The following is a 27,597-nucleotide window of genomic DNA, read 5'->3' on the forward strand; positions in this document are numbered from 1 at the left end:
CCTTGAGAAGAGGCCAAAAGATGGTATTTGACAACCTCCTGACATGAGTAGACTCTGCTCACTTCTCTTTCTACTTCTTTTCTTCTCTTCTGTTTAACTCTCCCATTCTCAATCTCTTACCAGTCTCCAAGCCTGCTCCCAGGTTTTCTACACGCCCTGAAGGGTGATAAACTTAAGACTCACAGCAGCTCCTGGCTAATCCAACACACAGAGAATGTGCAGAATCTTTATTTTCATCACTAATTTTTAGAGAAAGAATCCTTTCGACCTACTAGGAGGATAGGGCCCAGCATTCTATATTTTAACATGGCTCCCTAAGGTAATGTGGATGCAGGAGTGCTTAACTTACACTTGGGGAAATACTACAGTAGGTCAGCCTCCAGAAGTCTAAATGGTAGGTGTGAGATTAGAATATTTTCTCACAGAAATGACAGGCAGTTCCCAGGAAAATGTACTGACAAGAATAATGATGTGACTAGTGTTCAAAACAACAATAAAGATAATAATAATCGTTAATAATTGCTGGTACATAGCACTTCTTGGCTAGGCATTGTCCTAAGTACTTGTATTAACTAACACTTAAAACAACTCTATAAGATAAATGCTATAATCTCCTTTTTTTGCATGAAGGAATTAAGACACAGAGAGAGTAATAACTGGCCCAAGGTTAGTTACAGAGCCTGGATATAAGCCAGGCAATGTGACTCCAGAGTCCATGTTCCTACCCACTGACCTACATTATAGTACCCTGATATGTGCTGAGGCCCTTTACAGTACAGAGGAAACCCTTGATTTACAAATGACTCAAATCCATGATGGTTTGATCCCCCGCTACTGAAATATTATCCTCTCTCTTCCATCCCCACTATGTGAACCCAGACCTGGAATCTTCTAACTATATTGCCAAGGGAACTAATCAACACTGGAATCTACCTCCATGACCTCCCAGACACCAACATATTCATTCATTCAATCAATCAATCAATCAACAAATATATATTAAGCACCTATTATGTGTCAACTATTATGAACAAGATACAAACGGTCACTGCCTTCATGTACTTACACCCACCTCACTCTAAATGCTGATTTCTAGGGTTTAGAGGGGCTAAGAAATCAAAAGATGGTTTAAATCAGTGCCCCAAGGGCTCATGACCTCTAATATTAATGTTTTGTTAGGTACATGACAGGTTAAATAGCTACCAGATACCTCATAGAACTTAGTACAATACTAGACAGACATATAGTAGGTATTTATCAACTTATATAGAGATATTTCAGGAGAGCACTGAGAACAGACAGATGGCCAAACCAACGAATAGAATTAGAACATCCTCCTGACTGCCCCCAACAGGAAGGACACAGACATAAGAGGGCTGGGAAACAAAACCCGGACTTCCATTTCTGGTAATAACAAAAGCTAGTTAGTACTTAAAGAGATCTATGACCCCAAAAAGCCACACTTCAGTGTAAAGGTGTACTGGAAACACAAATTACCCCACCCCTAGAATGGTAAGGAAAATCCAGTCTCAAATCTTAACGATGAGTTGGGGTAGTAGGGGAAGAAACTAGTTAGTTCACTAAAATCTTGGAACCAGAAGCCAGCCCTCGTGTGGGTTTGCACTCTAAACTTATACTACTTGGGTAATCCAAAAATGTTAGGCTGAGAGTTTTATTTAGCATGCTTCCAGACTGGTAGCCCTCAAGTGCCTGGCAAGAACAAAGACAAATCCTCTCTAGAGAAATCCAGGACTCAAAAAATTCCCACAAATAACATTTTAAAGAAAATAAGCAATGTACAATAAAAGAACAAAAACAACAGTATTATTTAAAACAAAACCTAAACACACAAGTAAATAAGCCAAGAGCCAGTAAAAACAGAGCTTTAAGGACCTCAGAATAGTTATAGACTATGTTTAGGTTTGGAAAAGGGAAAAATAATTGAAATTAAAAACTCTATTGATAGTTTTAACTGATATGTTTAGTTACTGATTAGACAGCTAAAGAGATAAGTGGAATATAGAGCTGAAGAAATTATCCAAAATGCAACATAGTAGACAAAGAAGTGGAAGACAGGAACAAAAAGGAAGATGTGGAAGACAGAGTAAGATGAACTAACATAACTCTAAACATAGTCCTAGAAGAAGAAGAGGAGACAGACAAAATAGCTGAAGGCATAATAGCTAAGAATGTTCAGAAACCTGAAGAACGACATGTACCCACGGACTCTCAAACAGAATAAGCCAGAACAAATAAACATTGAAACAAACCCTAGTAAAACTGCAGAACGCCAAAGACAAAGAGAAGATCTTAAAACCAATCAGAAAGAAAAGAGATTACTTTCCAAGGAGTGAAAGTTAAGACTGACCAATGACTTTTCAAGGCAACAGTGGAAGACAGAATATAGTAAAATTACATCTTCACTGTGTGGGGAGAAAAATAATTATGAACCAAGAATTTTATATCCAGTGAAAATATCTTTCAAGAATGAAGAAGGAATACAAACATTTTTAGGCAAAGAAAAACTAAGAGGGTTTGTCATCAGCAGATCATCTCTAAAGGGAATTCTAAAGGATATAATTCCAGCAAAGGCAAACTAATGTCAAATAGACACAATACAAAATAATGAGCAAAGAAAGTGGTAATTATGTAGGTAAATCTAAGTGAACATTTTTTTCATAAAATAATAATGTCTTATATTATTTTTAAAAGAAAAGCTAAAATAATACAGAATTAAAATGTATGACAACATAAGCATATAAGTTGAGGGTGACGAATAGGGTTAAAATATTATAAGGTCCACATGCAAAAGAATCGGGTTGTAACCCCATTTCTCAGCGTATACACTCCTATGGATATACCCAAGAGTAAAAAAGAACAAAAACAAAAACATATCTACACAAAAAGTTACACATCAATGTTCATAGCAGCATTATTCACAACAGCCATAAAGTGGAAACAATCCAAATGTCTACCAACAGGTGAATGGATAAAAAAAAATATGGCATATCCATACAATTGAATTTTATTAGCCAATATAAAGAAATGGAATATTAATAGATGCTACAACATGGATGAATCTTCAAAACATTATGCTAATGGATATATGTATAACTGATTCACTTTGCTGTACACCTGAAACTAACACAACATTGTAAATCAACTATGCTCCAATAAAAATTTTTAAAACATTATGCTAAGTGAAAGAATCCAGACACAGAAGGACAAATATTTTATGATTCCATTAATAGGAAATGTCCAGAACAGGCTAATCTATAGAGATAGGTATTAGATCAGTTGTTACTTAGGGCTGGGGGCGGGCAGGGGTTGGGGAGTGCTGTAAGGGGACAGAGAGATGATAGCTAAGCAGTTACACTTTCCTTTTGGGGTTGATAAAAATGTTCTAAAAATTAATTGTAGTGATGGTTGCACAACTCTATGAATATACTAAAAACCTTTACATTCTACACTTTAAATGAGTGAATTTTATGTTATGTGAATAAACTCAGTAAAACTATGACCAAAAAAATGTTATAAGATCCTTGTATTATCTGAGAGAAAAAGTCTGACTGACTCTAGATCTGGATATTTATGTTAACATTGGTAGGATAAACATTAAAAAAACAATAACTGAAATAGTGTGTATAACTTCTAAACTAGTAAAGGGAAAATATCCAATAAATCCCCCCAAAAGGATAGACTGAAGGGAGAAAAAAAGACAGCATGCTCCAACCTGGAGTTTACAACCTGTATCAAATGGTGGCAGACCAAGTGACATCCAGCAGTCACATCTGTGCTAAGAAGCAGACTCTCCTCTGTGTGCTGGAGTTTGGGATGAGTGGAGGCTCTACCCAACCCCCGTCATCAGCAGGGTCCCTGGAGAAACAAACTCCTTATGGAAGGCCTGGACCCTCCCAGAAAATACCACCTCGGGATGAGACAGCTTCCTTTGGTCACCAGGGATCAAAATTATTCCTCCAATGAGTTGAGGCCCATAGGTCTTAGGTTCTAAAGGAGAATAAGTAATTCTGCGCTGAGAGGTCATCTGAATTGTGACACACAAACTAGTTTGAACTATTAAAAGAGTGTAATGGGTGGATGACTTGTACACGTAGCCCAGTAATCCCTGGCTGCTTCAATAAGAGCCATGAGTGCACCTCGTGTATGCCATCATAGACAGGGTCCCTGCATCTCCCTCTAGGTCAGCCTGTTGTCATAGGACACGTATTTGTGCTGTGGTTATTCCATGTATTGGAGCTGGCTGATGGGAATGCTATCTAGCCCCTGACCAGAGGAGGTGGGTGCTCCCCCAGTTCTGGCTGGAGAGTGGGGATCCTAGCTCTCCCGCTACCCTTGCCTCTCTGGTCCTTCTTCCCTCCTGCGCTGGCATTGCAGGGCAGGGGAAGTAAAACTGAAACACATGTGGAACGACTCTTCTTGCCTAAGGGCCTACTCAGCTAAAGGAAAAAGAATCTTCTCTGGTTCCACCTTTGGAACTAAGAGTTTAGTCTTTAACCACATGAAAGCAGCCTGCCAGGATAAAGTTCCAGGCCGTATTTTACAATGGACAGCTCTGGCCCTGCGTCTGCCAACAGCAACCCCCCTGGTCTCTGCTCCGCGGAGCAAGTCGCCATCCCTTTGCTCAAGATTGGAAACAGAACACGGCCCATCCCTTTGGCCCAAGTTGCAGCTGACTTCTGGCCTAGCTTGGAGAGCAGGAAAACAGCAGCTACATACAGTGAGTGTGTGGTACGACACCCAAGTGGGAGTGGCCCAATTCTTCTGACACAGTCTAGATCACCTACAAACTAGCCCTCTTTGTCATCAGCTACACATGCGCACGCACACACACATCCCTAAAGCCCTCTTCATCAATTACAGTATCCACTGGCTGGGTTTCAGTGTGCCTCAGGAAAATGGAAATCAGAAAGCTACGGATAAACCCCTTTCCCAGCCAAAGATGTCCTGGTGGCTCCTGGAGCCACCAGTCTGTACCTGTCACAGGGAAGGGAGCTGCTGTGAATCCGAGAGTTGAGGGTTTCTCCTGCTTTGAGACTCACTGCCCTCGAAGGAGGCAAGGGGTGGGCTCTGGATCAGCAGGGGGAGGGAAGCAGCATTCTCCCCACCCTCCTGTGAGCCAGACCTCTGCTCCCATGGGATGGTCCCCACAGAGGGCAGCCTGTGAGTCAGACCAGAAGCAGGGAGGAACCAGGCAGCTTCTGGAAGATTCATGGTCTTCTCTTCCTCTCCATTCACCCTCCAAATAGCCATTTCTAAGTGGCTGTCATCTTTAAAAAAAACATACTCCTTGGTCTATATGGACATGTTCCGCTTCTTTAGAGCCCCCCTCTATATCTCCCCACCCCCGCCTATTTTGGGCCAACATAATTTACAATTCCCAGAAATGCCTGAGAAGCAGTGGATGCACTTCTGGTGCCAAGCCTGACCGGTTTTACAGATTTTCATTTAGCAGGTGTCTGTTGCTAAATCAGTAGCAGCTGCTAATTGCTTTTCCTCCCTGGAACCTTCAGACAGAATGAAACATCTGGCGTTCTCTCACTTTGGGTTAAAATCAGATACCTTATCATCCCTCCTTTGGGTTCCATTTTTATTAAAAAGCTGTCAGCTGATGCCTGGAACAGGCAGAAGAGAGCAAGCCCGCCCCAGAAGCAGGGGAATGATTCTAAGGGCAACCCAGCAGGATGAGGCTGCCTTCCATTCCCAGACCTCAGGCACAGACGCAGGGTAGCTTGGGCACCAGTCCCCACAAGGTGGAGCTTTAAGCCCGTGGCCGCCCAGGTTACTTGGGGCTTCATTTCTTGAGCAAGGAATCTGAGGACCTCACCCACCTCTTGCTGGCAGTGCCCCTCCCCTGCCCTGAACCTGTTCCAAAGCTGGCACCCTACATCCCAGCCCGCTCACCTCTCTCTTTAATATGCACATTCTTCTACCACCATGAATGGGAATCTCAGGGGGAATAAACTATATATGCCAGTGTTCTGTAGCTTTTTCAGCCACCTTTTGGTTTGGGTGTTTTTTTTCCCCTAAAAAAAAATCTGTTGGCAAGGCCCCAAATCTGTTTCTTGATTCTAAGCCAAAACCATTCTTAAAGGTACCTTAATAGCAACTCAGATATGTTACATTATTATTAAATAATAATCTTAGCTAAACTTTATTGAGCACTTACTATTTTTTTTCAGGAAAACAAAGTTCATCATACTCATAGGTCAGAAATAGGAGGTGGGGCTTCCCTGGTGGCACAGTGGTTGAGAGTCCGCCTGCCGATGCAGGGGACACTGGTTCGTGCCCCGGTCCAGGAAGATCCCACATGCGGCGGAGCGGCTGGGCCCGTGAGCCGTGGCCGCTAAGCCTGCGCGTCCGGAGCCTGTGCTCCGTAACGGAAGAGGCCACAACAGTGAGAGGCCCGTGTGCCGCAAAAAAAAAAAAAAAAAAAAAGAAATAGGAGGCACCCACGCCATGCAGAGCCACATGAGGAAGCACCAGTGTTGGTCAGGAGGCAAAGGGTCAGGAGCGAGGGGAGAGCCTAGGCCATGGCCTTTATTAGTTTCTGCATTTCTGCAGGACAGTCAAGGCAGGGCAGGGTAACCAGTTAGGACTGGTTAGTTTGAATAATTACAGCAGGCTCTAAGCTATAGGACTGGTCTCTGGTTGCCTCGTACCTGGTCCTGGGATGATTAAGGCAGAGGAATATTGCTTCAAGGGGGGTAAGGGCCAGATAGTGCAGGTATGGCTCTGGATTGGTGAGTTTTGAGCACTTACTATTGTGCAGCAGGCATTGTGGCAAGCACTTTACATGCATTACCTTATTGAAGATTTAGGAATTATTATGATAGTCCTCATTTTACAATATGAAACAGGCTCAGAGAAGGGCTATTGATGTTGTGGAAGCAAGACTGGAACTGTGTTCTGGCTGGCTTAGAAACCCGTGCTCCGCTGACTGGGTATTTGATAATATTAAGGAATTACTGATAACGATTATAGATATAATGGAATTGTGATTATATATATATATATATATATATATATATATATATATATATGTCCTTATATTTTAAAGATGTATAATGAAATATCTATAGTTAAAATTACATGAAATTTCCCTAAAAATCATCCAGGTATAAGAGTGAGTGGTGGGAGGATGGGGGGGAAGCAGTTTGAGGTAGAATAAGGTCCACTGATTAAAAAAACATTGGCTATGAGTCGATAATTGTTGAAACTGGGTAATGGATGCACTAGGATAGTTTTCTTTTTCTACTTTACATATGTCTCCATTTTCTTTAATATAAAATTACAGATCTATAGAATTATACACATACTATCCACTGCATTTTAGAACCTCCTGACTTAACATTTTCCCTGCCCCAAACTTCTTTGCTGGGTCAGCTCCTCTGGCCGGCTCCTATCATCAAAGTTTCCTCAACTGGTACCAGTGCAGTACTGGGACTCAGAAGTGACCATCCTCCCCTTGGACTTATAAACCCTCAGTTTGTCTTCAAGTCTCCAGTCACTTTACTCAAGGTCCTAGGTGCATGGGACATAAAGGGAGGCTGGGAGGACAGCTGCTTTGGGAAATAGTTTGGCAGTTCCTCAAAAGGTTAAACATGGAGTTACCGTACGACCCAGCAATTCCACTTCTAGGTATATACCCCAAAGCAGTCAAACAGATACATTTACAGAAATATTGACGGCAGCACTATTCACAATAGCCAAAAGGTGGAAACAACCCAAATGTCCATCAGTGGATGAATGGATAAACAGAACGTGAGATAACCAACAGGACCTACAGTATAGCACAAGGAACTACACTCGATATTTTGTAATGACTGATAAAGGAAAAGAATCTGAAAAACTGAAGCACTGTACTGTACACTTGAAGCTAGCACAACATTGTAAATCATCTATACTCCAATCTTTTAAAAATGTGGTATATTGTACAAAGGAATATTATTCAGCCATAAAAAGGAATGAAGTACTGATACATGCAACAACCTGGATGCACTTGAAAACTTTATGCTAGGTGAAATAAGTCAGTCAGAAAAGGCTACATATTATGTGAAATCATTTACATGAGATGTCCAGAACAGGAGATTAGTGGTTGAGAGAGAGAAAGGAGATTAGTGGTTGCCGGGGTCTAGGGAGGGGAGAGCAGAGAGATGTCACTAATGCTTTTTGGGGGAATGATGAAAATATTCTAAAATTAAATAGTGGTAATGGTTGACAACTCTGTAATACACTAAAATTAAACATTGAATTGTACACTTTAAAAGGATAAATTTGTATTATGTAAATTATATCTCAATTAAACCCCCCTCAAAAAATGATTAAAGGGAGAAAGAAATAGGCAAGCATTCATTTGTGGAGTGCTTTTAAATGTTCAAAGCTCTTTGCTAACTCTTCTTTGTTATCTTTTGTTGTCTGCTATCTTTTCTTCCATAACACATCTGTGAGGTAGAGAGAGCAGATGTCACTAAGCCCATTTGACACATGGGGAAACTGATGCTTGATGAGGTGAAATGAACTTGGTCAGAGCCCCAAATCCCAGTCAGCAGTAGCGTGGGAGTGGGACAGGGCACCGAGCAGCACTGCCCCAGCTGCATACTGGAATTGCCTGGGGTGCTTTTTGAAAAGCTTTACGTCTTGAAATTGGCTCTGGTCTTGAAATTGACTCTGGTGATTCTACGGTACAGCCACGGTTGACAACCACTGGTCCACAGACTGGAGAGAGTGAACTCACCCACTAGCTAAGACTTTTACTGCATAAAGAAACACTGCTTGGGGGAGTGGCTCAAGATTGAACGAGAAGTGTTGGTTGGACGAGCCAGAGGCTGTGCCTTCTAATCGCTTTTTAGGAATAGAACCAAGGCAAAGAACTATTAAGCTCTGGAGGCAGAGGCTACTGCCTGCCATTCTCATTCACGGCTGCCACCTTCCCCATGGGTTGGGGGGGCTTGGGCGTCACTGACAAACCCAAAGGTCTCGATGTTTCAGTCAAATGGGAAGAAACACCAGGAGTGGGCCTAATTCACCTGTCATGAAGGGAGGAGAGAGAGCTGGTCAGTTCCCTAATCAAACAGGCTGTCTGGGAAACAAATGCAAAAAAAAAAAAAAAAAAAAAAGCAAAGGCGCTATTAGTCAATGTGGAAAAGAAATCCTGCCAGGGAATTTTAATCTCACTCGGCAAGGCTAATTCTGAAACAAAGCCCCCTTCACTTCACCATCACCCAACCAGGAAGCTGGGGCCAAGGCCCTGAAGGCTAACATCAAATAGCACATGCCAATAGGAACACGCCTCAACTTCTAAGATAACGTTAGGAATAGTAGTAACAACGACAGCATCTGATACTTACTAAACACTTACTATGTGCCGGACACTGGGCTACGTGCTTACCCCACATATCTCAATTCAGCTGAGCACCAATCTACACATAAAAAAATGAGGTCACAGAAATTTGTAACTTACCAAGTTACACATGAATAAAGGCAGAGGAGCCAGCCACAAAAGCAAGGACAGGCTGGCTCCAGGGCCAGCAACTTGACCACTACATTATGCTAACTCTTAACAACCAGGCAGAGACGAGAAGACCTTGAGAATACGCTGCAAACAATGTGAACAGTTGTTACTGCTCAATGTTTTCTGCTCTATTTTGGTGTTTTTTTGTATTTTCTTTTATTTTCCACTATGAATATATTACTTCTGTAAAGAAAACATTTATACAATTGTAACGGCAGAGGCACAAAAGCCTCATGCTTTGTGGTGTTCTTTTTTCCTTGTTAATACGTTGAAAAACAACCACTTTTGCATTGGTGGTGATTATTTTTTTATTTCTACTTTTCTGTATTTCACAAATTTTCTTCAGTAAATATGTCTTCTGCTGTAATCAGGAAAACATCATGATTTTAAGTGGTTTAAGGAATAATTCACCTGTGAAAAATATCATCTATCATCCCTCTGTCTTCATACCTAAGATTTTATCCTGGACATGTGTGTGAAAGATCCCTGGAATTTCTCTGAGCAAGACACAGGTTCGAGTTGATTGACTAATTCACTTACACTCTCTGTGGATACCTACCATGTGCTGGGTGCCCTGCAGGGGACAGATACCACAAAAGACACTATCCTTGCCCAAAGACACAAGTTATGATGAAGTGCTGAGAGCCTGGCAACAGGCTGAATATACAGTCCAACCAAACTATGGAATGCTAAGCAGCTATTGGAAAAGAATGAGCTACAACCATACCTGAAGAGATTACAGATTCTAATGTTAGGTTAAAGGAAAATACTCTGGAGGGATGTTTATAGTGCAATGCCAGTTGTGCAAGAAACCTAGACCCAAACAAACCAACAACCCTAGAAATGTGAACATCTTTATCTGCATTTATGAGCAAAAGAAAAATGTGGCAACATATACAAACCCTTAATACAACTTACCCACGGGGGGACAGGACTGAAAGTTGATGGGGTTAAAAGATTGGCTTTCTCTTTATACTCATCTGTTTAAATGATATTTCAAGGAGCGTATATTATTTTTGCAAAAAAAATTCTTGAAAGTATAATCAATCCTCCAAATCTCTAATGGATATTGTATAAAATTTCTGCAAAGACTTGACTAGGCTTAATGCTTGAAAATCAATCTAAACAATTAGGAAAGAGGAGGAAGGAAGCCCATGAGTTTTGGTATCAGAAAGACAGAAGTTCTCAGGCCAGTTCTGTCAATTCCTATGTGTCCCTGGGCAAGTTATTTAAACTTTCTAAGGCTTAGTCTGTAAAATGGAGACACTAATGAAAGCGAGGGCGGTCATTAGCTAGATTCCTTAAACCGTAACTTGTTTAATAAATAATATCCTGTAACCTGCCTTCACCGACCAAGCTCGCCTTAACTGTTTTTACAAACTGTATACCCTCCAAGCTGCATGAAGCTTACAGATTATATCACAAGACTCCTTTAACCACCCCCTACAGAGGTATTAAGTTGTTTTTCAGGAACGTGGAACTAGTCTTGCCCAGTTCAAACTGGTCGAGACCACCAACCATTCAACTGGGCCTGAGAGTGCCTGATGCATAACCTTTTGATATCACAGGGCCCAAAACTCCACCCTCAGATCATGCTAAGGTCACCATTTTTCTGAACACGCAGTCCATGAAGAAGCATGTAACTCACATACACTTGCACAGAACACGGATTACTTCACCTTCTTGCCACCAATCACTTTACCCCAGGCCTCGGACCACCCTCCTTCCTTGTCCCATAAATACCCTGAGCCCCTCGCCTTGGGGGAGGTGGATTTGAGATTTGTTCTCCTTGCTTGGCTGCCTTGTGAATAAATTTTTCTCTGTGGCAAACCTCAGCATCTCAGCGTTTGGCTTGCTGTGCATCAGGCAAATGAACCTGGCTCAGTTACACTAATACCCACCTCACAGGGTTTCTGTGAAGACCAAAGACTAATAATTAACAACTAATGCTGCTTGAGGGCTTCCTATCTGCCAGGTGCTCTGCTACATGCTTTACACATACTAACTGATTTAATCCTTGGAACAGCTTTAGGAGGGAGGCACCCCCATATCATAGATGAGAGCACGGAAGCCCATTCAAGTTAAGTAACTTGGCCAAGTTCCCTTCCTCCCTCCCTCTCTCTTACACACACACACACACACACACAGGCACACACACACAGGCACACACACACATATGAGTAGCACAGCCAGGGTATGAACCTACAGAATCTGATCCCTGAGTCCATACTGTTAACAACTACACTAGGGTGACATATTTATATTTGTGAAAGCTTTTGTGGTTGCAAAGTCCCATCTACTTGCAAGGGATTCTTAGTAGTGGTGGAAAAGATAAGAAATACACATAAACTCTAAACACTACAAGAGCTAGAAGATGTGACAGAAGCAGTGTCACAGGATGTCTTCTGGTGATTGGCAAATAAGGGGCAAAGTCTATATATATGAACTGGAGTTCAGGACTCTCCATCCTGCTCTTCAGACTCTCAGTGAGGAGTTTACTGGTTCCTACCTCCATGCCTCTGGCCCTGGCATTCCTTTGGTTGAACTACCTCCTTCCTCTGCAATTTGCACGCACATTCTAATAGCGCTTCAAGGTTTGGTTCAGACTTTACTTCTCCATGAAGCCTTTCTGGACCACTGCATCCAACGACCTCTCCAGGAGACAATGCATTAGAGTGTAAAGTCCTCGGGTTTAGCTTTAGCACCTACAAACCATGTAACCCTGAGCAAGTCATTTAGCTTCTTTGAACTTCAGTTTCCTCATAGGTAAAATCGGGTTCTTGTGAGAATTAAATAAGAACAACCATAAATTGCCTGGCACATGGTAGGTGCTCAAAAAATGCTGCTAATATTAATCCTCTTCCCATTTTCTTAAGAGGTCGGAACAACTGCAATTTAGCGATTGAGCCTGAATTGCCTTGCAATTTTCCTTTTTCACCATTTTGACTCTAACATTGCCATCACCTCTCAGGCATTTATGCCTCATCTTTCTAACTAAACTGCAAGTTCCTTGAAGGCCAGGAATGTATTCTGGTTGCTTTTGCATCTCCTGCAGCATACGGCACAATACTTAACACAGAAAAGTGCTCAATAAAAATCTGGATTGACTGGTATGGCTGGCCTGTATTCATGGAGGATGTAAGACCCTCAAAGGTTAATCTTCAAGTACAGGCAGCAATTAGACATACTCTAGGGTAGTCCCTAGAATTCGGTGGAAGCCCAGGCCTTCTCAACACCTTCCACATCCCTGCACACTTGGCATTCATCTGATCAGAAACACGCTGGTCTTTGTAGAAGGTCGAGGTGCAATTTTGCCCAAATCAGTTCTTCAGAAAGCTAAGGCCTCTTTTGAAAACAAGCTTTTTCTATTTTAAGTACTATTAAGAAAGCAAAGGGAATTATAGTTTTACTTCTTTGAGCTTAACTAAGAAAAAGAAATCAGATAGCTAAAAATTACCTTAACTTATCGGTCACATTACTTTAAAAAAACCCCTCAAAATTAGCCTAGAATGTCTTGTATTTGTAATGTACAAATTTTCTGTTTCAAAAATAAACTCTCAAAAATGCAAAAAAAAAAAAAGAAAGAAAGCAAAGGGACATTCTGTCCCTAGTTCAGGTCCAAAACCCAAACTATAACTTTTTAAAATAGCTCAATTTGTCACTCACAGAAATAACTTTTCTAGGTCAATTAGCATGTTTCAATACGCCAATCAGCAGAGTGAGAGCCGATTTGCATTGGTGACAGCAAAGTTTTCCCAGAAGCCCACATGGGTACAAGGTGTGCCGGTGGCAGTTACATCCCAAGAACATTGAGATAATAATGATTGTGGATGGGGAGTAGTCACCCCAGTAATGAAAAAATCATTACTAACCTCTTCCACTCAGTCTGAGAGTTAGGAACATTCAGGAGAACCATCTAACAGAGAAAAAGAACTGGGTAAAAGGGGAGGGGTGGTAAAGGAGGAATAAAGGAACTAATGTAACAGATCAACATGGATACACAATAATGGGCAATTTTGATAATGAGATAATAATATACTTGAGGCTTTGAGCCTTGAAGAAGAAAGGAGCTTGATGAAAAGAATCATTATTCTTCTTCTCCTTATTATTCTAGTAGAAGACAGATGGCCGCAAACATAAATACTGGCCAGGCTAGAGTCTCTGGTCTGAGAAGGGGGCTGATACAGTGTCTTAAGTTTCTTTTCTGTTTCCAATCTCCCTTGCTCAGAACACATCGCATTTATAAGAAACTGTCATGGGCATTTCAGGGCAAAAGGCACAGGTCTGGGGATGCAGCTTGGGCCCAGTGCCTCATTCTGAGGACCAGACCACCAGCTTTGCAAGGTAAGAGCTATAACTGCAAAGCTAATATGCAGCCGAGTTCCATGGGCACCCTACTTAACCACCCCCCCAACTCTTGGCTTGCACTTTCCAGAAGGTGGTTTAGCTTGGCATGGATGATATTCTTTGCAAAGTCCCAGGCATAGATAAGGAACCCCATCACCATCAGACCAAAAAGCCACTGGCTATAACAAGGAGCTCACAAAATAGGCAGCTCATCTATTCTCCAAGCCATGGACCACTGACAGCTTGGGCTGGGGGGATCTTAACATGGGATCCATGGATGGGCTTATGGGCGAAAGGGGCAGGAGGTGGCAGTCTGTATCCCCCCTGAAATTGTATGCAAACTTGTCTCTGCGCATCTGGGAAGAGGCTCTATGGTCCTCATCAACTTATCAAAGAAGACTATGACCCAACTCTTTTAGATGGAGAGAAGCTAAGCAGCATCTCCAGCATCTTGACTCACTAGTATTCAAACTCACACTGAATTTCAATCAGACAACAGGAAAAGGGCTCTGAAGTCTGAGTCAGGAGACCTGGGTTCGAGGGGCACCCACCTTGGCTTTTTAGGCAAGTCATTTATCCATCTAAGTTCCCCCTCTAGAAGATTAGACCAGACAAGCTTTCAGCTCTCTGCTGATCTAATAATAGTTCCATGATGCATTTCCCCTCCTTCCCTCCAAGAAACAAAAGGGAAATCGCCCTTGAGACACTTCATCTGAAGCCAGAAAGAGACCTACTCTGAAATCCTGGAGGCAAAGAGCACTTACTTGTAATATGGGCCATTGGAATACACGTTCCTTCTTCTAAGGTGTCAGCTTCTAAGATGAAGAACCAGGAGGAAGCTGGATCTGGGTATTCTCTAGCTGGTCTGCAAACCCCGGTGCCAATGAGGCACAGGACAGAGTACTACAGCACATGGAAATTCACTGATGACCCAAATCCTTTAGCTGACTGTGGCAACTTCCTCCAACTCCCTCACTCTCTGTCTTTATATGTGTGAGTGTATGTATGTCTGTGTTACTGGAATACACACCAATTAGTTCATTCTACTTTCCTTGTTTCCTCATTATAGCTAATTAGAAAAAAAAAAAAGGATTAAAAAGACCAAGGGCCAAGAAGGAAGGAAGGGCAAAAGAGAAGTCAAAAGCTGACTTCCTGCCTAACTGGATCATCAGGCTTGAAGAGTTGCCTACCTTCCTGTGTCTTATTTTAAGTCAAATAAGAGGTCTGAGTTCAAATAAGGGGTTGCAAAGCAAAAAGTCTGGAAAGCCAGGGTAACCCAGGAGGGGTCCCAACCACTTAAAATAACCAGACCAAGACCAAAGCCAATTGTCAAGACATATGCAAATGGAGCCACCACCTTGAGCTTTTATCAGCTTCATTTTAGAAAAAGAGGACCAAGATTATTTACCAGAGTGATTGGAATTGCTAGTTAAGAGAGAGCTCATCAAAGAAGTTTCAGTGTTAAGGAAAGTTACTTGGACATTCTTGATAAGCTGGCTGGCTATAGCTTGACATTTATTTGGAAAGTATTAGGTGTCATAACAAATAGAATAGCAAATCTGTCATTAGAGAGGGAAAGGGAGGGAGGGAAGGAAGGAAGGAAGGGAGGGAGGAAGAGAGGGAGGGAGGAAGGAAGGAAGGAAGGGTGGGAGGGAGGGAGGGAAGGAGGGAAGAATTTCTACTGATGTATATATAATATGCACCTAGAAAAGTATAACAATCATAAGGGTATACATGAGTATTTGTGGAGAGGGAGTGACTAAATCCTCAGAGAGAGTGAAGTGTAGCTGTGGTTGTAGGATCTGAGGCTTAGTCTCCACTCCCAACTCTGCCACTTAGAATTTGTGTGTCTCCCTGAATGTCAGTTTCTTCTTCTATAACCAGAGGCCATAATACTCACCCTCACCCAGCTTAATATCTAGGTTACACAACTGTTATTTGAAAAGACCTTGTAAACTATAAAATGCTATCCAAAGAGGAAGGGTTATCATTATGAAATTTAAACTATGATCTTAATGCATGAGGCAAATTTAAGTCATGAAAACAGAAAGCAGTAGGAAGGATTTCACAGGTGATTTCTTTCCCTGAGCTTTCTAACTCAGCCTGCTAATCCCTCTGCAGCCCCACATATGGGAGTCGGAGGACGGGGCCCAGCCACTCCTATAGCTTCTGCTTCCCTCTGCACTGGTTCATCACCCAGCCACCTGCCACAGGGGGATTCTACCTGCTAGCCACTGGGGGAATGTGTGGGCCAGACTGCCCTGTGGGTTTCGAGGAAGAGGGAAGAAATCCAGTTCTTGCCCAAAGGGGCCTTTGGCAAAGCAGATTGGCTTTGAGGCTTCCCAGCAGATTATTCTGGACCAATGTGGCTGATTCCACACTAGAGGCCCTTAGAACACCTAGAAGCCTCTGTCGAATGGGTGGGGCCCCTTTCTCTTCACCAAACCCTTCCAAGAGCCTCTGTAGGCTTTTTTGGTCTGTTTTGGTTCTGACCTAAAATAAACCCTTATTAAAGCCCTAGAGTTCCATACAATACTCTCGCCCCCATCAAGCTCCACTGCATCCAAACAGAGCTGCATCAAACCTCAACATTGAATGTGTAGGTATTTTAAAACTTACATGGAGGGGTAAGGGGTAAAAACTACTATGTGTAAAATAAATAAGCTATAAGGATACTTTGTACAGCACAGAGGATATAGCCAATATTTCGTAATAACTTTAAATGGAGATTAATCTATAAAAATATTGAATCACTATGTTGTACACCTGAAAGTGATATAATATCATAAATCAACTATACTTTAATAAAAAAACATAAAAAAAATTAAAACTCACACGAGCACATGAGCTAAGGATGAGCAAGCAAATACCATTTTGTATGTTGCTGGTATGTTCCTAGAAGAGGTTACTTACCAGCCGCGTATTTACCACAGGAAACAGCAGGGCAAGAAGAGCTCCATTCAACATGTGCATCTGTAGCCTGGAGAGGAAAAGAGATAAAGTGCAGGTCATACCCTGACTCTGATGCAGAGGCAGACAAAACTGTCAGGTTATGCCATGCCAGATGGGAGAGCATGTAAACAAGTGGCTCTCTGTGTAAAACGGCACTGGAGTTGGCACACATGCATAAAGAAATGAAAAGCAGTGTATTTTGCATTAACTGAAATATTCTGAAGAGCACCACCACCACCTCAAAATCCCCCAACCACTTTGTGAACACGCTTTGGTTACAACACTTCATTGCATAATGAGCTCTGGGTTCCCTAAACATGCGGTCAGTCCCAATCTCAGCTCCAACTGCTGCGGCTCAGGCAGCCTTACAAATGGGAACTGCGGGAGCCAGGTGTTATTACACTAGTGTGTTATTACAGTAGAGACCTGTTTCTTAGAGCAAGGCTGCTTATTTCCACAGCCATGCCCAAGGCTTCTCCCTAGACAGAGACCTGGGCATAAAAAGGCTAGCTAATACAACCCAGGGAGCCAACTGCAGCATTTGCAAATGCGCTCTCCCACCTTAGAAACACCTTCAGGGGCTGCTGCGGGAGGTGGGGAGGGCAGAAGTGGCAGCCTTCCAAACTTTCCTTCATCTATTTTACATACTGGGTTCTGTGCTTTAAAAGCAAAACACAAAAGAAAAAAAGAGACAGAGACAAGAAAACCACGGGTCTCCAGCATCGGGTAGGGATACCGTTTCCCAAGTCCAGACTTGTTAAAACCCACACTAGGAACCCTTTGTAAGGGGGTTCCTGACTTGCTCAAGAACAAGCGAGTCAGGAACAAATTCTGCTTGTGCGAGCTGTGGGGAGGGATTTAAGCAGCTTCCTTCATCCAGGCAACTAGTCCTTTACTACTGAGGGGGAAGCAAAGAATGACAGTCTGATCCTCCTGGAGAAAAGCTAATTTGACGGGTCACGAACAACCATCGCTGAGTCAACGTGGCTTCTGGACCTCAAGCTCACTCTCGCGCTCTCTCACACCCACACTCACAGCAGCCTCGTGATACCAGGATCTCTGTGAATGCCCTGACTGGGACCTAGAAGAAGTTAAGCTCTTCTCTTGGCGCTCACAGACGTGTGCCTAAGGCTAAGAGACAATGTTATAAGGAGCCCCAAGGGAACAGCACACAAGCCCCAAGGCTGCTGTTTGTTTCTTTCTGCTGCTTGTTGTTACCGATGCTGCGATGATGGTGATGATGTGCACTTAACATATTCCAGGCAAGTATCAAATTAACTGCTGTAAGTAAATTCTCTCGCCGAATTTTTACAGCAATCTTATGAGATGGGTACAATTAGTGTTTGCATTTTGCGGATGAGGAAACCAGGCTCAGAAAAGTGAAGTGACTTTGTCAGTGCCACACAGAGGACAGTAGAGCCACAACGCAAACCCAGGTTTATCTGACTCCAGACCCCTCTCACTGTCTTGTATCAGAGCCTGCCTCCCTTCCTCCATTGCAAATATGACCTCAGGTAGAGAGTCACACGGATGCTCCATTTTCTTTCCTTTTGGTCACAGGGGTCTCTCTTACCACCTCCTTGGAGGCACACCAATGCAATGTCCCTCCCCGGGTTGGCCAGACTACCAGGCTTTTACAACAGCATCCTTCTAGGGGGCACCCCATGCTCTCAGAAAGTGACTGTTGAAAACTCTGGCTCGAGCCTCAATGCCTGGAGCAGGGCTCATTAACAGACGTTCCAGGGCTGAGGTGAAGTAACGTGTGGCCTAACTCTGCCCCCAGACCCTCCTAAGTGACAGCCACAGCAGAAACACTCGCCCTGGGAGAGGAAACATCTCACTGATAGTTGAGGTAAAGCTGAACTCTAGTGCTAGGCTTTGCCACTGACCTTGAAAGAATGCTGGCATTTACACAAGGCCAAGTAGATATTTGGGCAATAAAAGTTAAATCTTGAGGATAATGGAACTGATCCCAAAGGCCCATGGAAGGCCAGAGATAAAGAAGGTAGAAGCCAACATCAAGATTCAAAATAACCAATAAATTCCTAGATAAAGACAAGCCTTGTTCTGGGTCCTCAAAATTCAGTTCCACAAGCTACATACAGGCCAAAGGGTGAATTATACTTAATATATAAAAGGGTCTTGCATATCACTAATTATAAAAAATATCTAACATATATTGAGCACTTTCATGTGCCAATCACTGGACTAAGTATTCAAATTCATCACCTTATTTAATCCTCACAGTTTTTATTATAATCAGTATCATTTTCAATTTCACAGCTGAGAAAACCAAAGCACTAAGTGATTAAGTGACTTGCCTAAGATCAAACAGATAATTAATAAGTGGCAGAGGGAGAAGTCACACTCACCAAGTTTCAAGACCGTGTTTTTGCTGCTGTACCCTGCACTTCAAATCCATGATATGAACATTACACATGTTGCATGCGTGCATGTGTGTGTGTGTGTGTGTGTGTGTGTCAGACAACAGACCAGGTAGGAAAAAAGGTTCTGGGATGCCCATGGGGCAGGGAAGGTCATGCCTAAGAGTGACGGAACACCTAATGTGTTCTGTTGCAAAATTACACAGCTTCACTGCCCTCTACAGACCCAGGCCACAGCCCAACAGGTAAATGACTGACCACATCAGAAGTAAAGGCTTTTGCTTTTGCTTTATACCACCTCCAGCCTGCCACTCAGATTTCTATTGGGTATTGGAAATAGAAAATGAGCCACTAGAAAATCCAGTGAGAGTTCCCTCATCTGTACAATGGGAATAATAACAGTACCAACTCACAGAATTATTATAAGGAGTTGATATGTATAAAGTGCTTAAAAAAGTACATGGCAGGGCTTCCCTGGTGGCACAGTGGTTGGGAGGCTGCCTGCCAATGCAGGGGACGCGGGTTCATGCCCCGGTCCGGGAGGATCCCACATGCCGCGGAGCGGCTGGGCCCGTGAGCCATGGCCGCTGAGCCTGCGCGTCCGGAGCCTGTGCTCCACAACAGGAGAGGCCACAGCAGTGAGAGGCCCGCGTACCGCAAAAAAAAAAAAAAAAAAAGTACATGGCATACAGTAAGACTCAGATACATGTTTCTTAAATACATGGTGAAGAGCTCACCTAAAAGCCTCATATTAAAAGGGGAGAGGGATCATGAACCATGTAGGAAAGTCGAACTGTTTTAAAAATTCAAAGTGTGAGAAGGAGATCGAGAGAGAGCAAAAGGACAGACTGAAGGCCAGAACCAAAGAGTAGAGCTTGGAGATGGATTCCAGGTCAGTTAGTCACACTTATAAATCTTCTTCTTGCCGGTTAGAACACTTGGCCATTACCACTGTCACAAATATTCTGTCAGCTTTTTTTGTTTCTGTGTAGGATACTGTACTAAGTTACCTTAGTTGGTAACAACCTGGGGCAATATGGCAAGTTTTATGGGTTTGATTCTCTTTCAGGTCAGTTAATTTCATTAAATTTAGTCCACACACATTAGTCCATTAGTGTGTGTTTAATATCGTTCCTGGTGCTATAGAGAAAAGGAGATCAATATAATTAAGACCTAGTATTTGCCTTCAAGAAGCTGACAAGCTTATTGAGAAGCCAAGAAATAAATTAACTAGAGGAAATGTAGTATAATGGTTAAGAACTTGGTTTGGAATCAAACCTACATTCAAATCCCAGCTCTACCACTTACTGGCTGAGTTGACTCTGGACAAATCACTTAAAATCTGTGATTCAGAGATTTCCCTGGTGGTCCAGTGGTTAAGACTCTGCGCTTCCACTGCAGGGGGCACGGGTTCAATCCCTGGTCAGGGAACTAAGGTCCTGCATGCCCCATGGCATGGCCAAGTAAATAAATAATAAAATTTTCAAAAATAAAGAAAAAAATATGTGATTCTGTCTCCTCAGTAGTAAAATGGGGCTAATAACAGTACCAACTAAAAGAGTTGTTGAGAGAATTTAATGAGGTAAGACCATGTAAAGTGATCAACATAGTGCCTAGGACATAGTAAGCACTCAATACATGATAACTATTATAATCCTTAATAAAGCAAGGTAAACGAATATCATGTTATTATTCACAATGACAAATGAAGCTATTAAAAAACCCTCATCAGATGACATATTTGAATTTAGCACTTGATTATAACCAAGAATCAAAAGACATGGAACAGAAAAAGTTCTCTGAGTGCCTGGAAAGGAAAATTCATAGAACGAAATTCTCAAAGGAAATTATAAAATATTTTGAACTGGACAAAAATTAAAATACGATATGCCAAAATGGGTGAGATGCTTATAACATGAGATTCTTATATTAGGAAAAAAGTATGGTCTCAAAGCAGTAACCTAAGATTCCACCTTAAGAATCCAAAAAAAAGAAGAGCAAAATAAACCCAAAACAAGCAGAAAGAATGAAATAATAAAGAGCAGAAATCAATGAAAGTAAAAACAAAAACAATAGAGAAAAATCAATGAAACCAAAAGCCTGCCTTTGAAAAAGGCAATATAATTGAGAAACCACTAGGCAGAATGACATGGATAAAAAGAGAGAATGCAAAAGTTATCAATATCAGGAAGGAAAGAAGGGATATCGCTACAGTCCCTCGGGAATTAAAAGGATAATAAGGATATACTATGAATATTTCTATGCACATAATTCAAGAACTTAGAACAAAATGGAGAATTTCCTCTAAAACCACAAACCACTAAAACTCACCAAAGATGAAATAGATAACCTGCACAGTCCAAACCTTGCCATTTGTGACAACATGGATGGACCTTGAGGGGATCATGCTGAATGAGGTAAGTCAGAAAGAGGAAGACAAATTACTGCATGATCTCAATTATATGTAGAATCTAAAACAAACAAATAAACAAAACAACAAACTCACAGATTCGAAGAACAGACTGGTGGTTGCCAGACGGCAGAGGGTTGGGGGTGCGTGAAATGGGTGAAGGTGGTCAAAAGGTACAAACTTCCAGTTATAAAATAAATAAGTCATGGGGATGTAATGTACAGCGTGGTGATGATAGGTACTGTACTGTATTATTTGAAAGTTGCTAAGAGGGCATATCTTAAAAATTCTCATCATAAGAAAAAAATATGCAAATATCTGTGGTGATGGATATTAACCAGACTTATTGTGGTGATCATTTCACAATATATACAAATATCAAACCATTATGTTATATACCTGAAAGTAATATAATGTTATATGTCAAGTATATCTCAATAAAAAAGAATCTGTAGTCAAAAATCTTCTGAATAAGACTCAGATGGCTTCAGTGATCAATTCTACCAAGTATTTATACAACCTGGTCCAGAAAATACAACAGAAGCAAGCATTTCTCAACTCATTTTATGAGGCTATTATTACCCAGATACAAAACCTGGGGGGCACAGGGAGGGGAGGTGGGAGGAGGAGGAAAACTAAAACTAAACTAATATCCTTCATGAACACAGACCCTAAAATCCTCAATAAAATGTTAGCAAATCTAATGTAGCAGTATAAAAAGAACACTACTCTACAACTAAGTGGGGTTTGTCCTGGTAATGAAAGGTTGACTCAGTATCTGAAATTCAATTAATGAATTCTACCAAATTAACAGTGTAAAGAATAAAAAAGTATATGATCATATCAACTGATACAGAAAAGGCATTTGTCAAAATTCAACATCTATTTATGATAACAAAAATACCAACAAACTAGCAATAGGAGGGAACTTCCTCAACCTGATAAAGGACATCTAAAAATTACTATGCCCAAAATCATACTTAATGATACTGAATGCTCTCCCCATTAACATCAGGATCAAGACGAGGGTGCCCACTCTCAGCACTCCAATTCAACACCATGCCAGTAGTCTTAGCCAGTGAAATAAGGTAACAAAAATAATAGAGATTGGAAAGGAAGAAATAATACTATCTCTGTTTGCAAAGAATTATTATATTTGTAGAAAATCCCAAGGAATCATAAGAAAGTTCCTAAACCTAATATATGATTTTAGCAAGGTTGCAGGATTGCAAGGTCAACACACAAACATCATAACATTTCTACACAATAGTGGTGTAAAACTGGAAACCAAATTTTTTAAAATATATACTATTTACATTATCTTCCCCAAAACTGAAATACTTAGGTATAAATCTAACAACATATGTACAGAATCTGTACACTGAGAACTGCAAAAGGCTGATTAAAGAAATCAGAGATCTAACAAATAAAAAGACATACCATGTTCAAGGATTAAAGGGATCATCATAAGAAAGATGTCAATTCTCGCCAAAATTATCTATAGATTCAATGCAATTCTGATCAAAATCTCAGCAGGATATTTTGTAGATACAGGCAAACTGACTCTAAAATGTATATGAAAGGGCAAAGAAAGAATAGCTAAAATAATTTTGAAAAAGTAGAAGGTAGATGAAAGAATCACACTACCTGACTGTAAGCCTTACTATATAAAACTATAGCAATCAAAACAATGCAATCTGGCCAAGAAAAGACATATCAAACGACAAAACAGAATAGCCCAGAAATAGACCCACACTGATAGAGTAATTTGATTTTTCATCAGATTTGGAGGCCAGAAGGCAGTGGGGCAATGGGCAGATACATATTCAAAGTGCTAAACAGGTGTGTGTTGTGGGGGGGGGTGCCTGTCAACCAAGAATCCTATATCCAACAAAACTGTCCTTCAAAATTGAGAGAGAAATTAAGACATTTCCAGAAAAGCAAAAACTGAGGGAGTTTGTTATGACTTGACCTGCCCTGCAAGAAATGCTAAAGGGAGTCCTGCAGGTTGAAATGAAAGAACACCAGACAGTAACCCAAAGCTGTATGAAGAAATAAAGATCTCAGTAAAGGAAAATACATGGGCAATTATAAAAGCTAGTACTAGTGTAACAGCAGTTTGTAACTCTAATTTTCTCTACATGATTTAAGAGATTAATACATTTTTAAAAACACAATTATTAGTCTAAAAGCTAGTGTTACTGTAACTTTGGTTTGTAATTCCACATTTTGTTTTCTACATAATTTAAGAGACTAATGCATTTAAATAGATTAAGTTTGGGGGCATACATATATAAAGATATAATTTTGTGACATCACTAACTGACAGGGGTAGGGATGAAACTGTAAAGGATCAGAGTTTTTGTATATTATTGAAATTAAGCTAATAAATTCAATGTAAAATGTTATAGCTTTAGGATGCTAACTGTAATCCCTATGATAACCACGAAGAAAATTGTTGGAGAATATATGCAAAAATAAATGATTAGAGTATTAAATTGTTACACTACCAAAAAAAATCAGCTAAACACAAAAGAGGACAGTAATGCAGGAAATGAGTGACAGAAAGTTATAAAGCATATAGAAAACAAATAGCAAAATGACAGAAGCCCCTGCTTATCAGTACTAACTTTAAATGTAAATGGATTAAACTCTCCAATCGAAAGACAGAGATTGGCAGAAAGGATTAAAAAAAATATATGATCCAACTGTATGCTGGCTACAAGAGACGCACTTTAGATCCAAAGACAGAAATAGGTTGAAAGTGAAAGGATAGAAAAAGATATTCCATGCAAATGGTAACCAAGAGAGCAGAGGTGGCTATACTAATATCAGACAAAATAAACCATCAATCAAAAGAGTTTACAGGACTTCCCTGATGGCGCAATGGTTAACAATCTGCCTGCCAACGCAAGGGAAACAGGTTTGATCCCTGGTCTGGGAAGATCACACATGCCACGGAGCAACTAAGCCCGTGTGCTACAACTACTAAGCCTGCACTCTAGAGCCCATGCACCAATACTACTGAAGCCCGCACGCTCTAGGGCCCGCACACCACAACTACTGAGCCTGCGTGCTGCAACTACTGAAGCCCGTGCACCTAGAGCCCATGCTCCGCAACAAGAGAAGCCACCACAATGAGAAGCCCATGCACCGCAACAAAGAGTAGCCCCCACTCGCCACAACTAGAGAAAGCCTGCATGCTGCAACGAAGACCCAACGCAGCCAAAAAATAAACTAAAATTTATAAATAAATAAATAAATAAATAAATGTCTGCCCAAATAAAAAGAGTTTATAAGACGAAGAAGAAAATTATTTACTAGTAAAAGGTTCAATACATCAAGAAGATATGACAATTATGAACATGTTGGTACCTGATAACAGACCATCAAAATATATGAAGAAAAAATGACCAAGTTGATGGGAGAAATAGACAGTTCTACAATAATAGTTGGAGACTTCAATATTCTACTCTCAGTAACAGATAGAACAGTCAGACAGAAGAAAAGCAAGAAATTAGAGGACTTGAACAGCACAATAAACCAACTAGATCTAACATATAGAGAACACTTTACCCAACAACAACAAAATTCACATTCTCTCAAGTGCATTTGGGACATTTCCCAGATAGACCATATGTTAGGTGGCAAACTAAGCTTCAACAGATGTTAAAAGATAGACATTACACAAAATATCTTCTTTAACCATAACAGGATGAAGTTAGAAATCATTAACAGAAGTACAGTTGACCCTTGAACAACGTGGGCGGGGGGTGCTTTAGGAGCACCAATATCCCAAGCAGCGGAAATCTGCATATAACCCTATAGTTGGCCCTCCATATCCAAAGTTCCATGTTCACAGATTTAACCAACAGCAGATTGTACAGTACTGTAGTATTTATTGAAAAAAATCCATGTATAAGTGGACCCATGCAGTACAAACCCATGCTGTTCAAGGGTGAACTGAAAATGGGAAAATTCACAAATTTGTGAAAATTAAATACATTCTTAAACAATCAATGGATCAAAGAAGAAACCACAAGGGAAAGTAGAAAATAAAATGCAAATCAAAATCATAATGAGATACTATCTCACACCACTAGAATGACTACTATCAAAAACAGAAAACAACAAATGTTGGCAAAGATTTGGACAAATTGGAACTCTTATACACTGTTGGTGGGAATGTAAAATGGTACAGCTGCTGTGTAAAACAGTATGGCAGTTCTTCAAAAAATTAAAAATAGAATTACTATATGATCCAGCAATTCCAATTCTGGGCATATACCCAAAAGAATTGAAAGCAGGGGTTCTATGGGATATTTGTACACTGATGTTCATAGCAGCATTATTTACAATAGCTAAAACATGGAAGCAACCCAAGTGTCCATCAACAGGTGAATGGATAAACAAAATCTGCTATATACATACAATGAAATATCATTCTGCCTTAGACATAGTGACACATGCTACAACATGGATGAACCTTGAGGACATTTTGCTAAGTGAAATAAGCCAGTCACAAAAGAACAAATACTGTATGATTCCACTTGTATGAGGTACCTATCTAGAGTAGTCAGAATCGTAAAGACAGAAATGCTGGTTGCCAGGGACTGGGGATAGGAGGTAATGGGATTTATTGCTTAATGGGTACAGAGTTTCAGTCTTTGCAAAATGAAAAGAGTTCTGGAGATGGATGGTGGTGATGGTTACACAGCAACATAAATGTACTTAATGCCACTGAACCATACACTTTAAAAAGGCTTAAGATGTTACATTTTATGTAAAGTGTATTTTATCATAATAAAAAAAGATCTCATAGAACTGTATGCCAAAAAGTCAACTCTACTGTATGATAATTAAATAAAATTCAAAAATATATGAGAAGCAAAACACTCAACTCTCCCAGCCTCAGCTTTTACACCTACAAAATAAGTGTTCCTAGATTCTAAGCCTTTTAAATAGTGCTTTTTCCCTCTAGTTTTAACACTAAAATTTTCCAACATACAGAAAAGTATAAAAATAATACAAAAGGAACCTTTGCATTCAGCATCCCACTTTAATAAGTTTGAACATTACTGATTTGGTTGAAGTTCCATGTAACCTTCCTGAATACCATTCATCTCCTCTACTCCCTAACCAGATGGAGCCTTTATTCTGAAGGAGTTGGAGTCCTTCCTATGTTTTTATACATTATTACATTTGTATATATCCACAAACCATATGCATTGTTGTTTCATGACTATCTCATTAAATAAATGATAAATGATATACTGTGCGTGTGTGTGTACATGCATATCCATTCCCTTCTGCAAATTACGTTTCATTCAACATGGCTTCTTCTAATTGTCCATGTTAACACACTTAGTCTGTTTTTCACTGCTGTATATTATTCAATTATATGAATATATTAGAAGTTATTTATACATTGTCATCTTGATTGAAGTCTGGATCAACTTTTTTCCCTTCAGCTAGGAACTACATGAAGATTTGCTTTCTGTAATTTGTATTATAAAAACAATAAATATATTTCTATCATCTCAGACCCTAGGGTCCTTCTACTCTGAACTTCTGTTTCCGTAAGCCCTTGGTCTCAGAGTATATACGTTTTGCCCACTGTGTGAGGCCCCACAGCACAAGCCTGTCATGTAGCAGGGAATGCAGTTAGGATCTTACATCTTTTTTTTTTTTTTTTTTTTTCTTTTTGCGGTATGCGGGCCTCTCACTGTTGTGGCCTCTCCCGTTGCGGAGCACAGGCTCCGGACGCGCAGGCCCAGAGGCCATGGCTCACGGGCCCAGCCGCTCCGCGGCATATGGGATCCTCCCAGACCGGGGCACGAACCCGTATCCCCTGCATCGGCAGGCGGACTCTCAACCACTGCGCCACCAGGAGGCCCAGGATCTTACATCTTTGAACTCAGTTATCAGAAAGCATGCCAAAACCCGCTGAATCTAGGTGGAGGTCATAGCCA

At 40.9% G+C, this 27,597-nt stretch overlaps 1 protein-coding gene across 5 annotated transcripts in view; it reads right to left on the minus strand.

The window, feature by feature from the left end:
* TMEM164 (transmembrane protein 164) overlaps nt 1–27,597 on the minus strand; it is a 165,715-nt gene that overhangs the window by 46,946 nt on the left and 91,172 nt on the right. For 4 of the 5 annotated variants that reach the window (XM_081222615.1, XM_081222616.1, XM_081222612.1 and 1 more), the window contains one exon: nt 16,793–16,859. In XM_081222615.1, the coding sequence (XP_081078741.1) occupies nt 16,793–16,859 (67 nt within the window). Of the gene's footprint in view, nt 1–16,488; nt 16,860–27,597 lie in introns of those variants that run through there. The other variant, XM_081222613.1, reaches the window with a different exon arrangement.

Source organism: Mesoplodon bidens (genome assembly GCF_964165515.1).
Source record: "Mesoplodon bidens genome assembly, chromosome: X".
In the NCBI taxonomy this organism is placed as follows: Eukaryota; Metazoa; Chordata; class Mammalia; order Artiodactyla; family Ziphiidae; genus Mesoplodon; species Mesoplodon bidens.